The sequence below is a fragment of the Stegastes partitus genome, unplaced genomic scaffold, assembly GCF_000690725.1.
Source record: "Stegastes partitus isolate 25-593 unplaced genomic scaffold, Stegastes_partitus-1.0.2 Scaffold497, whole genome shotgun sequence".
In the NCBI taxonomy this organism is placed as follows: domain Eukaryota; kingdom Metazoa; phylum Chordata; class Actinopteri; family Pomacentridae; genus Stegastes; species Stegastes partitus.
The window spans coordinates 358,965-373,608 of NW_007578228.1; the positions used below are offsets into that span (position 1 = coordinate 358,965).

At 44.2% G+C, this 14,644-nt stretch overlaps 1 protein-coding gene across 1 annotated transcript in view; it reads left to right on the plus strand.

The window, feature by feature from the left end:
• dgkb (diacylglycerol kinase, beta) overlaps positions 1 to 11,441 on the plus strand; it is an 86,996-nt gene extending 75,555 nt beyond the window's left edge. The window contains exons 22-24 of the mRNA XM_008287365.1: positions 4,148 to 4,268; positions 4,880 to 4,940; positions 11,334 to 11,441. Coding sequence (XP_008285587.1) covers positions 4,148 to 4,268; positions 4,880 to 4,940; positions 11,334 to 11,441 — 290 coding nt within the window. The remainder of the gene's footprint in view (positions 1 to 4,147; positions 4,269 to 4,879; positions 4,941 to 11,333) is intronic.
• The last annotated feature ends 3,203 nt before the right edge of the window (positions 11,442 to 14,644 follow it).

The window sequence follows — 14,644 nt, forward strand, 5'->3', positions numbered from 1 at the left end:
TATGTTCCTGACATCTGATTAAAGAAGTAAGACAGAAGACTTCAAAAACGAGTCCACAAACTAATGATGGCGTCACAGTCAATACATCCACAACCTATATGTGAAACGTGTTGCTAACAGGATTTTATCTCAGCCTGAACTTAGGACTCCTTCTAAATTTATATTTATAGGTGTGGCGTTTTTTTGTATTTTATTCCTATCGTGTCTAACTGCTGCCTGCTCAGGTGTGCGCAGTATGTTTTCGGGTTTCCTGGTGGGATTGTGTGTTTGTACTCGTGGATGAAGTGGATGTTACAATCAGTGTCGGGCTTGAAACGTGACGAGTCGCTGAGGATCTCCAGACATGGCTGCCGGTGATCCCTTATGAGACTTCACTGGTCGGAACATGACTGCTGGAAAAACAGATCTCTGTGAAGCTGCCGATGAAGCTGTTTTTTTGTTTTTTTTTATTCCATTTTTTGTTTCCTTTGGAGCAGTTGCGCCTTCAAAGCTTGTTAGAATCTGTCAAATTAGTCCCTAATTCACAGGAGCAGCATTTATTGTACGTCTGATCAAAAAGCAAAAAAAATAAATGTTTCATGGTGTCGGAAAAGTGTTGTAAAGCATAGCGGGGACGACGGGGAAGAAGAAGAAAGGGGAAACACAGCTCAGTGGTAATAGAATCAACCCGAACAGAACCCAGCTGCATGTCGGGATGCGTCTAACTTCCCTAATGTAATGCTGCGACCGTCAGACGAAGGAGATAGTTGATCAATTCAAAGTCCAACCTCATGATGATGAACACTCCATTAATCCCTGAATAAAAAAATCAATCATTTTGGTGTTTGTGGTTTTAAAAAAAAAGAAAGAAAAAGAGGCCACAGTCTGAACCTGGGAAGGCACTTAGTGGGGAGTGTGTGTGCCACGACGTCTGCCCATTCGTGTCTGCCTGTGTATTGACGTGTGTGTTCGGCCTCCACCTGCACTGCATTTGTAAGAATAGATGCCCTTGTGGAAGGTGCCCTCAAGGTGAGCCGCCTAACTTGTCAGATCAAGAGAACAGCGTATTTAGAGGTAAACACGGGAGTGCATTAGCCCAGAGGGGGCAACGCAGAGCACCGATCAAACTGTTGGCTGGGATTATTGTGTGTGTGTGTGTGTGTGTGTGTGTGTGTGTGTGTGTGGGTGCATCTGTGTTTGGATGGGTGGCTGGTGGGTGGCTGGGGGATAAAAAAACCCTGACCTTTCGGGAGCTGTTAAATCGTCCCGCTGGTGACGCCAGGAGACAAGCCCCTCAGGTGGAAGGGAATGGCTGCAGAGTGAATTATTTAGAATGGGACTGAGGTTTTGCGGGGGTGGGGGGGGGGGTGGAGGAGGGGTTCATGTGTGTGGGTGGAGGGGTTGATGCTTGGGACTGATCCCCCGTGACAAGCCCCATGAAGCTTTCATTGGAGGATCGGCCTCCGCGCGCCCTCCCTCCTCCTCCTCCCGCCATCCCTCCTTAGTTTTACTTTCAGCTGATCGGCCGCTGGTCCTGGTGCTGCTCGGCTCCGTCACCGCCTGTGCTTTATTCCCCTGCTCTCACCCTGTCGCTCCACATGCGTCAGTGCAGCCACCGGCCTCGACAGGTAGTTGTTTGACAGTGACAAGGACGCCGTTTCTAATCCCACACTCTGACGGGAAGACATGGCTGCAGATTAAAGCCACAGAGCTGCTTCTGTGTGTCCCATATGGACGCAATTTTATTTTTAAAAAATATATGATGGTGTCCCTCTCTCTGCATCGCCACCTTCAGCATTTATCACAATTTCATCACCTGACTGAGGCACATAATGCTGATTGAAGGTGAGGTTTGGTTTATATTTGGCTGCTTATCTGGCGTGTTAATAATTCAGCCCGTCTCTTGCATAAACAGTCGGGGGGCTCCACTTTTCTCCCAGTTTATCTCTGGGAAGTAAACAAGATGGCTTTTTCTATATTTGGCAGGGTGGACTTTTTATTGTCTGTTCCAGGTGTTTCATTCGAACCTCTAATATGAGAAATAATGGCTGTCGATTCGACGCATTAATGGGAACTCACCAGTAAATCACGGTAGATGAAATCTGACTTTCATTCACGCGAGACCTTTTATTGAAATCCTGTGTTGTCTCCGTGTTAAAATAAATGAAAACGAGACAGCGTGAGATGAATAATAGAAACGCTGATATGCAGGCTCATTTTGAAATCAAGGTGCCACGTTAAAAAGCTTGTTATTCCCCCATTTTGTTTATTTTTTGGACAAATTAAGCAGTTATTTGTGTTGTTTTTGCTACTGAACTCTAACTATGGGCAGGGATGTGAGTTTCTTCTACTGTAAATTCTGAGTTACTTTTTTTTTAATGGGGTTTAAAAAGTCCAGAAATTATTTACAAAGCAGGAAACAAAAAAAAAACAAAAAAATCGTTCTCGTTCCCAGGGCGTCATAATACCGCCATTTCATCAAAGCGACGTCTCAGAGATACGCACGAGGTGTCCCCGGGCATCTGTGCCGTGACGCACAAGGTCTGCAACCGGGTCTGATGTGAACCCGCTCGCTGTAGCGTTCCACACTGAGAGCAAACACCTGGGAGACATACGGGAGTGTTTCCAGTTTGAAACAGGAGCGATGGTGGGACTTTGTGTCGCAGTGCTTTCACCCTGAGGCTTGTGTCCCACGTGGAAATGCTGTTTTTTTCGCTTAAAGATGAAAGCGTGGGTTAAAATGCACCCTGTCACAACATCAACTGCACGTTACAACGCAGACTTCTCAGGCTTCAGGGACTTCTGGTAAAGTTTATCCTGCACACTGGAAAAATGGACCCGACGAGGCACCTGTATTTGACACAATGGGATCGAGGCCCGACTAGAGAAGCATATATTTTGTTGTGTTTGTTTACAATCCACCGGTTGCACACACTCGCCCTGACCTGGTTAAAGTGGCAGACACGCTGCTGCAGCCTCTGTGTTCTTTTCCATAGCAAAGCCCTCTGGGGTATACTGGATCTCTGTAGCCCAGGGCAACAAGGAATCCCTATCACCGTGGTGACGCTGTCCATCATACGTGTCAGCACGGGCCTGTGTGAGCCGTTTGCATCGACGTGAGAAGTCACAATGAGGGGAGCAGCTTTAAAGCTCGGTGTCAGGAGGTCAACCTGCTGTGGACTGTATGTACACACACTCTTCCACCCCGACCCTGGAAAGCACTGCGCTCACTGTCCGGCGCTAAGATCGGGGCAGACGCATGTCCATCACCATGGTGACAGCTGGACACCACAGGTCGGCAACATCTCAGCACAACGGCCGCATCGCCCACGACACTCCTTCAGGAAACCAGCGCGACTCTCGCAATAAGCATGACAGCCACGGAGCAGCGTCGGTGACAGCGAGCTAACACGCTCGCACGCACCGAGTGCCTAAAAATGGGTCTTAGTTTCAATTAGAGTCTGCGTGCTCCCAACAGCGAGGCAGCAGCTTCTTAATTTGTGGAGGGACGAGTCGATGGAGAGTCGGAGGCAGAGCGGGCCGCTGAAACAGATGGGCCCTGCGTGACACTGGGCTTCCAGCAGGGGCAAAATCAATGCTCATAACTGAAAAACAGAAGAGAAATTAATAATTATATTATCACAAGATTGCTTTGCATTGCCGGTGCAATCTAATTAATAGCTGTTTTGTTTGTAGCTTGTTGCCTTTTTTCTTTTTTCTTTTCAAAGCTGTGAATGTTAAATGTTTCAGAAGCAGACGGCAGCGTGAGGAACATCACGTGTGTCTTGTTCTTTTATTCCTCCTCACCTGCTTCTCACTTCCTTCTTCTCTCCTTCCACACTTTCTGACTACATACATTTCATCCCTCATTTGTCTTCTCACTGCTTATGGAACTCTTTTCACCTCTCGCGTCTTTGTCTTTTATAAATACCAGCATTTAAAAGCAAGTTAAATGTTAGCTTAACCCTGACTTTTAAATCCTATAAACACGCCTGAATAAAAAAGACGTCCAATATGTGTTCATACGGGGACAGAATTCTACATTTTCATTATATTCAGAGCTGTTGCATGAACACGGGGCTCACACCGTAGCAGCATGTTTGCTTTATTGGACTTTCTGTTACTTTAAGGTGTGGTTTTGTGGTGTTTTTTTTTGTTGTTGTCTTAGACCTGTCTGACCAGCTCCTGGAGGTCGTAGGTCTGGAGGGAGCCATGGAGATGGGTCAGATCTACACCGGCTTAAAGAGCGCTGGGAGACGCCTGGCGCAGTGCTCCTCGGTGACCATCAGGTCAGTGTTGGCCGACTGTCTTCTGCAAGCATCTTTATGAAGTTGTTAAGTCAGCAAATGTAGTTGATATTTTAATTTTTGTCATTTTAAAAAGACTGGCACGTGTTAAAGGTGGAGTAAGCAAGTCTTATCTAGTATACGTTTGGTTAAATATCTTCTTACAGCTGTATGTTCTGTGTGTGTGCTCAGAACTAAATAACTCGCTGTCAGCAGTCTGTCTCCAGAAACTTTAAGGCTCCTTTTGCCTTGTTTGGTGCTTTTTATACACCAGAAGAGCACTTGATCATCATAAGAGTCAAAGTCATGGTTGAGCGTTTCCACTTTAAAGCCAACAGCGGTCTCAGAAACACAGATTCAGATGGATTTTATACGTAACACGCCCGAGGAGAGAATCCCCTTGACTTGCAGGGTGGTGCATTTCCATATGATTGTTCTGCAGAATTACTTTAATATTACAGCTTGTTTGAGTTGTAGGTGAGCTGGTGTGCTCAGTGCTCAATGAAAAGGGGAAAAGGAGGCAACAGTTAAATTAATGAGTTACGTCAGAGTTACGTTTTAAAATTGTAACTTTAATCTTTCATTTTTCATGTTCTCTTGTGTATCACCTGCAGAACCAGTAAATCTCTTCCCATGCAGATCGACGGTGAGCCCTGGATGCAGACTCCCTGCACTGTAAGTCGTTGCCGTAGATTATTCACCGTGCCTAAACATTTAGCAGTGACGTACTGTATACTGTAGGAATAGGAGGGGGGCGGCATCACACTGGGAATGCTTTGTATGTGGCACCTTTGACGACGCACATCATTATCTTTGTGTGTCTTTGGAGGTGTGATCTGTTGCACCTCTGACACCACGTAGCAGTGATGTGGTGGCGGCGCACTGGTACACGTTTACATTGATGCTGCTGTCAGGAGCTGCGTTCATTAAGTTTAAGTTTCATAGTAGCATGTTTTAGAACAGTTTCAGAAACAACCTTCGTCCATGTCTGTGAAGGTTCTCAGTCCTCCAGGTCATAGTTGTTCTCGTAGATTAATTAACTGGACCTGCTTGAGTTCCTTGAAGACGTTCCACCTCTCATCCAAGAGGCTTCATCAGCTCTGACTGACTAGTTGGGACGAGGGGGGAGGAGCAACAAACCCCCAACTGAAACCGAAACTCAGGTGTTAATGTCTCCTTAAGGATATCAGTATCTCCCAACTAGTCAGTCAGAGCTGATGAAGCCTCTTGGATGAGAGGTGAAACGTCTTCAAGGAACTCAAGCAGGTCCAGTTGCTACCATTAATCTACCAGAATAACCTTTGTCCACACTAACACAACTGTAAATGCACATCACATGTCTGGTATTGCACACTGGGCATGTTTAGACAAGTCTAAAGCTGCTAACCCTAAAACGATCTTCCCAAAAGGTCTGTTTTCAGGGACCTAAAGCTGCTTTTCTATGTGGACAAAAGGCCAAACAAAAAGCTACAGTCTTAAAAACAAACAAACTTTAAACAAACTATTACCAGCCACGCTTCACCTGAGCTCACTTGATTTAGAGCTCAAACTGTGACCGACACCTTTATCCTTCTCGGTAGAAGTGGCGTTTGGTGACCTCAGGTGATCGTAGTCGTAGATCCACCAAACAGGAGTCTAGCTAGAGACATCAAGATGAGCTCCATCCATCATCTACACACCTTAATCCTCACCAGGGTCATGGGGGGCGGAGTCTATCCCAGCTGACTCAGGGTTCACCTGGACAGGTAACCAGTCTATCACAGGGCTACACTTAGAGACAGACAACCAAGCACACTCACATTCACACCTACGGACAATTTACAATCACCAATTAACCTCAGCGTGTTTCTGGACTGTGTGGGAGGAAGCCGGAGAACCTGGAACATGGAGATTCCACGCAGAAAGATCCCGGTACCCCCACCGGGATGCGAACCGCCGACCTTCTTGCTGCAAGGCGACGGTGCTAACCAACTGCGCCACCTTGCAGCCCTCACTACAATCCTACAAAACAAAACCAAGCTCCTCCTGTTAAGCTTTGGTTAATTAAAACTTCATCATTCTGTTCTACTTTAGCTCCCATTCATTAATATCATTAGTGTCTAAATGTGCCAGATTTTAGTCAATGCCAGTTGATGCAATTAAGCTCAGAGGAAATACGTTTAAACATAAATCGAACAAACACATTTTCTAATAACAGATAGAATACAACAGTTCAGAAAGACGTGTGTCCAATGTATTCTTCTGTCCCTTGCATTTACTGCACACATTATCGCTTGGTCTTTATTGTGCAGTAATTTATGTTAACAAATCCCTGATGATGTCTTACTTCTTCTAATTTGCTTACCCTCTACATCTCCAACATGCACCTCCATAAGTGTTTGCTCTCTGTCCGAGTTGTTCCTTTTTTTTTTTTTTTTCAAAAACGAAGCTCTTCAGTTTGTGTTGATTACGGTTGTGTTTAGCTTTAATTAGAACGCCGCTGCAAATGAAGTGTCGCTGAGATTTACATATGGATCGCCCAGACGAAGCTAAGAAACCCGATGCATGACAAAAGAAGTAGCCTGCAAGTGCTCTTCTGTCTGCCGGCGCAACTCCGCCGAGCAAAGTTAGGGACACATAATCGTGCTGCGATGATTTCCACGGCAGGTTATTCATACTGTATGTCAGAGCTGGATTTGCATCACTCAACCTGTTAACTGCTTATAAAAACATCGCAGTTCAAATGGGATATTATTCCACTAATTATTAACAACAACAACTATGCAAATGCATCTCGGCTGCTCTGCATGCATAACATATTTAACACCATCAAACCATTTGCATTTTGAAGCGACGTACAACATGTGTCACTCTCTCCGATAACTAGGTCTGAAACAACTGCTAACAAACCAGAATTGCGGCTCTGTTTCCACATGTAAAATACCTCTTTGTTAAGGCTTAAACATAACACCCTCTGAGGTTTTTTTTTAAACGTGGATAACTTCTGATTACATTAAACACATTTATTTATTCTAATTGGTCTCTGTCGTAAAGTGATTTCTGACGGAGAGTCTTGGGCCATGTACTGCTTTTGTTTTGTTTTGTTTATTAGGATCGGCTAGTTTTAGCATTATTAGCATTGGCTGGGGTCCACACACATACGCACAGTCACAATTATGCACACAACAAACACAACAGCTCATCTCGTTAACTTCACAATTAAGTAAAATAAGGTGGAGAAACATGTCGTCATTCAGTACAACATACATTAAATCATACACAGGATTATAAATCCATCATTATTAATCTTGAACTCTTCATAATAAACATATAATCAGAATGACCTTAAATAACATATTTATCCTTCCTTGGGTTCTTCGACTTCGATTGAAATCCAAGAAAATAAGGCAAAAGTACATTTTACATCTTTTGCTCTCACCAGCATTACATTTTATTTTGAAAAACCATTTACTGCTTAAAGGTGCCATGTGCAGGATTTTGTACATAAATACAGCATTAATATAGCAGCAAACGTGGAATAATGGTCGCGTATGTGATGTAAAGAATGTGTTTAGTCGCAGGCAGTGATGTTTCAAAACCTAAAACCTGGTTATTGACGTCCACATGCAGACGTATAAACGGAGGATTCGCAGATCTTCACTTTGGTCAAAGGTTTTTGAAAGAATCATTTTTAATGCCGTAAATCTGCCTTTTCGTGTGGATGACAGGAAACATCGTAGAAAAGTATCTTTGCTTTGGGAGATACCTGCTACGTGTGGCCTAAGTGCACGATCCAAATACTCAGCAAAACTTTTCCATGTGGCAGGTTGCTGCTCGGAGGTTGTTGTTTGCAGAGAAAACGTTAACGTGCCGATAAGTGAAAGGGAAGGACAAAGCCGCCCGGAATGAGCGGCCGACGCCAGGCTTTTATTTTACCCACATTCTACATCCAGTGAGTCTGGTCCAACCATCACAGTGTCAGCATGGGTGGACGGTTGTGGCTTTTTGTTGGCCCTCGTGCACACAACAACCTTTCTGGTTGTAAATGAAAGTGAAGGAAGGAGGCGTGGTCGACTTTGTTTTGGCCCAAGATGCACACATAACCTTTAATGTTGCATCTTAAATATAGCCCTCAGTTACCTCCCAGATTAACTTTAGGTGTTCCTTCAGGTCCTCTTTTTGTGACCCGTGTCTTGGCTAGAAAGGTTATCACGTGTGTTGTAAGGTACATCAGAAACATTCAGTTCAATCACGTCGAAGAGCTCACAAAAGCTGGTAATTGCTGCAGAGTCAGAGTGCAAGTACAATAAATGGCAGCTTTTCTTTGAAGTGAACGTGGGCCTTTGAATGCAGATGGCAGCATTTCCCCTCCCCATTACTGCCTTCAGACTCTTAGCGTGACAGTATAATGATGTGCTTAATCTGACAACCCTTCATGGTTGATGTTTGTTCTTCCATCATTCTGCAATTTCAGCTTTCAAAAGAAATGGTGTCGCTGCTGGCAAACAGGATATTATCAGATATTCTAAAGCCCAAACGTTGCTGTAATCCACCGTAATATATGTTACCATTCATTATGGCAGCCACAAACCGCAGGGATCCTCAAAGTTTGTTGTATTAAGGACTTTCAAATATACATTTATAAGCAAAAAGACCCCACTTGACAAGAACCCATATGGACACAAGACCCATATGGGAGTTTTGTTGTTGCTGTTGTTGATGCATTGCTGAGTTAAACTCTGTGGGGAGATAGCTCTGGGTATAACGAACTGTGCCTAGAAGCTTCGTTATTTCACGAGGATGCGTTCTAGTGATTCAAATGAAAGGTAAAGAACTCAGTGGAACCCCTTCGAGAACCCCTGGAGGTACGTAGAGAACCATTGATTTACTCACTGTTCCCTGTTTCCAGTGGTGAGACAGTTGTTTACGTTGTCGAGTGGAACTTTTTATTTGGTTAGACCTCAGGAGAACATGAAGCTGCACCCAGTGAACAGTCTTACAGTTTCTCTGTCAATTGCTCTCTCAATTAACTTTTAGATAAATTGCGTTTCTGTTAGAAAACACCAAAGAGTCCCTCACCAGCAGCGACGTCTTTGTGTTCTCCAACAGTTCAGAGCTCAAAGACGTTCACCTCAGAATGATACCAGACAGAAGAAAAGCCTGCAGCTATTTCTCTCTTCAATTATCGTCTGTTCTGAAATCTGCTCTCTAATTAGAAATAATACAACAAAGCGGCAAATTTCACTTTACTTTAGCGTTAATGTGAGAAAGGGAGGAAGCTGAGTGGCCTTGAACAGCTGATTGGATTAAAGCAGCTGGTCGACTGGACCACAGTCCTGAAACTAGAGCCGGGTTCGGACGTCCACTCACCCACAGTACAGAGTCGACTGCATGAAGACTCACTGGGGGGACGATGGAAAACAGCTATTGGTGCATTTCGGACATTGCTTAAAGGTACATGATTATGCACCACATTATCACAGCTGTCACAAACTTCAGAACATCTGCACCACATCTGAGGCCGTAGACACCAACGCAAATCTGTGCACACATAACTTCCTTTACAACACACTTTGGCTGTGCTGTTTTCACCTACACATGCAGCAGCTACTCTACAGATACCAAGACATTAACTGTGAATCAGCCCAGCTCATGCAAAGCAGTCGAATGCATTAAAACAACAGTTTACAGCAGCAGTAGCCCGACTGTTGTTGTAGCTTGTATGCAAATATTTCATAAACAAGCTACTTAACAACATCGTTTAGTGACTAACGTCTTGAATATGGCTCCAGTAGGTGTTTAGTTCATAGTTTTTGAAATTCTGCGACTCAGGGAGACGAGCTGATGAGCCCCTAAACAGCTAGCCAGCTAACATTGGAGCTTAAATTGTCATGTTAGGAAGACGACTTGGGCTCGTTAGCACCGTCGCCTTGTAGCCAGAAGGTCACCGGTTCGCGTCCCGGTGAGGACACCCGCAATCTTTCTGCGTGGAGCCTCCATGTTCTCCCCGTGCAGCGTGGGTTCTCTCCGGGTTCTCCGGCTTCCTCCCACAGTCCAGAAACATGCTGAGGTTAATTGGTGATTGTAAATTGTCCGTAGGTGTGAATGTGAGTGTGCTTGGTTGTCTGTCTCTAAGTGTAGCCCTGTGATAGACTGGTTACCTGTCCAGGTGAACCTGCCTTCACCCTGAGTCAGCTGGGATAGACTCCAGCCCCCCATGACCCTAGTGAGGACTAGGGTGTAGAGATGATGGATGGATGGATGGATGGAAGACGACTTCATTACATCGCAGTTTGTCTACATTAAATATATTAACATTATATGTTACATATTCATCTTGTTGCTCCATCAGATGCAGGTCTGACGGTTCAGCTTCTGTAAACCACACTTTGCTGTGAGAGGGATCGAGCTGGAGAGCATGAGGGGTCGCAGGTGGATTCTCAAAATAAGGGCTTTATTTTATTCTTCTCCCCCGAATAATAGAGAAAAATCAATCAAGAAAAACAAGCACTGATATTGTGGGTTCATAAAAGAGCCAACTGACCCGACCTACCAAACAAAGAACAAAACGGGACACACACAGCGGCTGAGCAGTTACACACAATAGGTGCAAAATAAAACACCTGAACTTACTACACAGCAAACAAAAATGAGCTCAGCTAGTCAATATTACAAAGCATTTAAGAAATCCAGAAATATCCAAGCACCTGTCTTAAGTCAAATTAAATGCACCGTATATGTAAATTAAGTTAAAATAATATTTAGAAATGAGTGGATGGTGCTCAGCCCAGGATGTAGCTCCAGTACCCCGAAAACAGTCATGGGGGGAGTTGTTTGCATGCAGGGAGGAGAGCGTTATCAGTAAAATACCACTAAATGGCATGACTTATTACACAATGTGAATCTTTTGGCACTTGCTAGAAGTTGCTGTTGTTTCCTGTAGCCGTGAGAAATGTCTGATGGACATGATGGACGATGGTAAAGAAAACAAAAAGTGAACTTACCTCTCTGTGCCATTTAATTCTGTATTTCTTTGCTCAACAATGAACAACCCTGAGCTAAATCTCAACTCTTCTGTTCCAACTCCAGATTGAGATCGTCCACAAAAACCAGGCTCCCATGCTGATGGGCCAACCGCAAGGTCGGAGCTTCTTCTCCTCGGTCATCAGACGAACGCGCACCGAGAGCAAAGACTGATCCGTCGCCATCCGAGACCTTCGCGTCCTGACAAGCACCCGCGGAGTCAGCGGTCACAAGTTGATCATCGCTCGGCCCGTTGGCGAACGGGGTCTTTTGATGTCTGTTTGATAGCCCAGCGTACAGTAGCGAACTGTAGGTTCAGTGTGTGTCGCCTGCAGCATGGAGATGTCACCGAGAAGCCCTCATGTAATCCAGGATGAGGCGTGTTTAGCACTGACGCTTTGATCTGCGGTGTGTAGTGTAGTTTGGCTCCAAAAATACTGACGCTATTTCTGGAAGTCCACTTCTCTTTCTGTTTTCTAAAAAGTCTGTTTTTATTTTTCGCTGTCGTGCTCCGTGCCATGTGGAACGAACCCACAGATGAATGTGTTTTGTGATATGATGTATTTATTTATTTATTCATATTTTGCTGCTATTGATGTTTTCTAATGTTTTTTTTTTGGTATTTGCATACCCCTGATGCATGATGGACAGCGAGAGAGGCTGCTGCCGTCGGAACTGACATATCTGGAGTCTGCAGCTGATTTTTTCCCCCCCTTCAGTGTTTAGTAACGAAGTGAAGTTCCTTTGCTCAGCATTTCTTCTGCGCTTCACTCGTGAATGGCTTCAAGTAGTGCAAAGACAGAGAGCCGCGTTTTGCTTTCTTTAGCGGCTCCTGCGAGTCATCCTTTGTCGCGCTTTTGATCGGCCAGTGTTGCTGCTCCGTTGGTGGAAAGATTCGGAATGATTATTGATCGTTCATAAAAAATGCATGACACTCTTTGTTTTACGTCGCACGAGAGGTTTCCAGACGGTTTTACCGGTTTGTGAGCACACTTTGTGTTGCATGATTGACCGAGATCTGCTCCGACACTTACGGAAATTGATCACTTTTTGTTGAATCTACGGAGCTGCTCGGTTTCAACCATATCGTCCTTTATCTGTGAGGTGGCTGCGTTTTTAACGGGATCCTGTGTTTTGCGTACAGGTGCTCAGGTACTTCAGTGAAAAGGCAACAGGAAAAAGAGCTTCTGGTCTTCAATCAAACTGCATATTGGTACAGTGACACGCGGTCCGACCTCCTGCGGTCATTGATTTGTTCTGATGTCTGCTGTTGAGTGTTTACAGTCCGCTGCGCATACAAGCGTACGTTAACCGGTTAAAGTCTAAATACAAGATGACTATTGACGTATATATAGTACGAGCGTGATTTAAAGAATCAATACGGAAAATCAATGCCATCGAATAAGTATAACTCAGAAGCGTTTTACAGCACTCAAGTGTGCCGTCGATGAAATAATTCATAGTGGAGCTTCTGGAAAACGTTATTAAAACGCTTCGTATGAGCGTCCTTTTACAGATTATGGTATCGTCGGTGGTGACTTTATTTTATTCAGTCACACCAAAAACACACTTAAATTTTTTGGGGGGGATTTATTACAGACCTACCAGCACTTGATAAATGCATTGTTTATAACCAGAAATGCTCTTCTGCATGTTTTCTGAGAATAACTTTAGGCTTGACTGTTTTAGTCTTTAAAAGTGCCATACGCCAGTCGAGACCGAGGTCCGCCGAGTCTCCCATCTCTTCTCTTTTGCTTTGTACGGTGCAGCGTTTGTACAGTGAGGTTGTATTTTTGTACACAGTCTTATTTATTTTTCTGCTTCCTGCTTCACTCTAGAACTCACACCATGTTGTTCTTGCCTATAAAAAAAACAAAAAACAAATTATGCCTGCCAGTGTTGACTGAGAAAAGTGATGGAAACGATTAAAATAAAAAAAAAAAAAAACCAAAGCGTTTTGTTGGTGTTCTGGTGCGTCTTTGACCGTAAAGTTGATTTCACACGATGTCTGCAGAATGACCAGAACAGAAGGTATTCTGACTCGGATGTGCTCGAACATTATTTTTCATTTTCATGTCAATGCCAGCAGCAGTTTGCAGCTCTTCAGTTTGTCGACGGTTCAACCTGCAAGTTAGAGCTGAAGTCAACGTTTTTCCAACTCTGGTTCTCAAGATTATGATTGATTTGAGACGGACACACGTCATAGTGTTGTATTACAGCTGAAGCTTAAGTTCTCCTCATTCTGTGTGTTAGGAAATATAAACTGTGATGATATTACAGGCGCGACACCAGACTCAACCAAAACCAAAGCTGAAGTGCAAAAAGCTGCAGTTCCTCGAATGTCCACTAGAGGCTCCACAACCAAGTCAGCCCCCGATGTTAAAACGTTCAGTTTTACAACAGAAATGCATACGTTTAGAGCCTTGTACAAGAAACTGTTCTGATCCCTATAGCTAGTTTCCTTGCTCAGGACCACGGTACAGGGGTTTAATTTGTGTTTCACTTACTTATTTAAATTGTGTTAAGAGTTAAAGCGATGCCGGTGTGGACGCTTTCAGAAACAGATGGAACGTTTGCACGACCTGCCTCAACTCAGTTTTTTCGAAACTGAATTTAAGCGTCAAGCTAAGGCCTTGTTTCAGTTAAATAAAATCCACGTAGCGTTGGTTATGTAGCACCGTGCTGCTAAGATAACCAGAGATTCCTACTAATTTACACGTTTGCTTATTTTAACACCTGTCAGTTGCTGCACGTTTGCTGTTCATCCACAGAAAGGAAGTGAGTCCAATTAACAAATTAGCTCTTTTATGTAATGAAAACTGACCGAAATGCCAAAACTCACATTAACAAGCTTTAACCTGCTGCTAGTTTTCCGTAAATTGAAAACATGACACAAAAGGAGAGGCCATGCTAAATAAGATCTAAACCGTAATTTAAGCCGATTGAAATTTACGTGACACGATGAACCCGTCCTGACAAAGATCCACGGCTCCTCTTTTTGGTGATTACTGTTTTAGCCAAATGAGTACAAACCAAACACTGATTTGTAGAGTTCATCTGAAAAGCTCTGTGGTATGGTCCGGAGTGGCACTTGGTTTTTCAGTGTTAGATGGGTGGACGCCCGCACTTGACCTGCGTTTCTTCGTCTTCGGGGGTGTTCAGCAGGAGTGACACAGTGCTTCACTTCACATCCACTTCACCTGCCTGGTAAGGGAACCCTGCCTGGATCCAAGATGGCACCAGCGTGACCACGACTGACTTCCGATACGTCCGCCTTTCAGTCAAGCGTTTGAAGTGGAGGTAAAGTTCCCTTTTAGGGATTCATCCTACAACTGTGCTGTAGTGTCGCTGCAGGTATAACTTTGTTGATTGTTGTA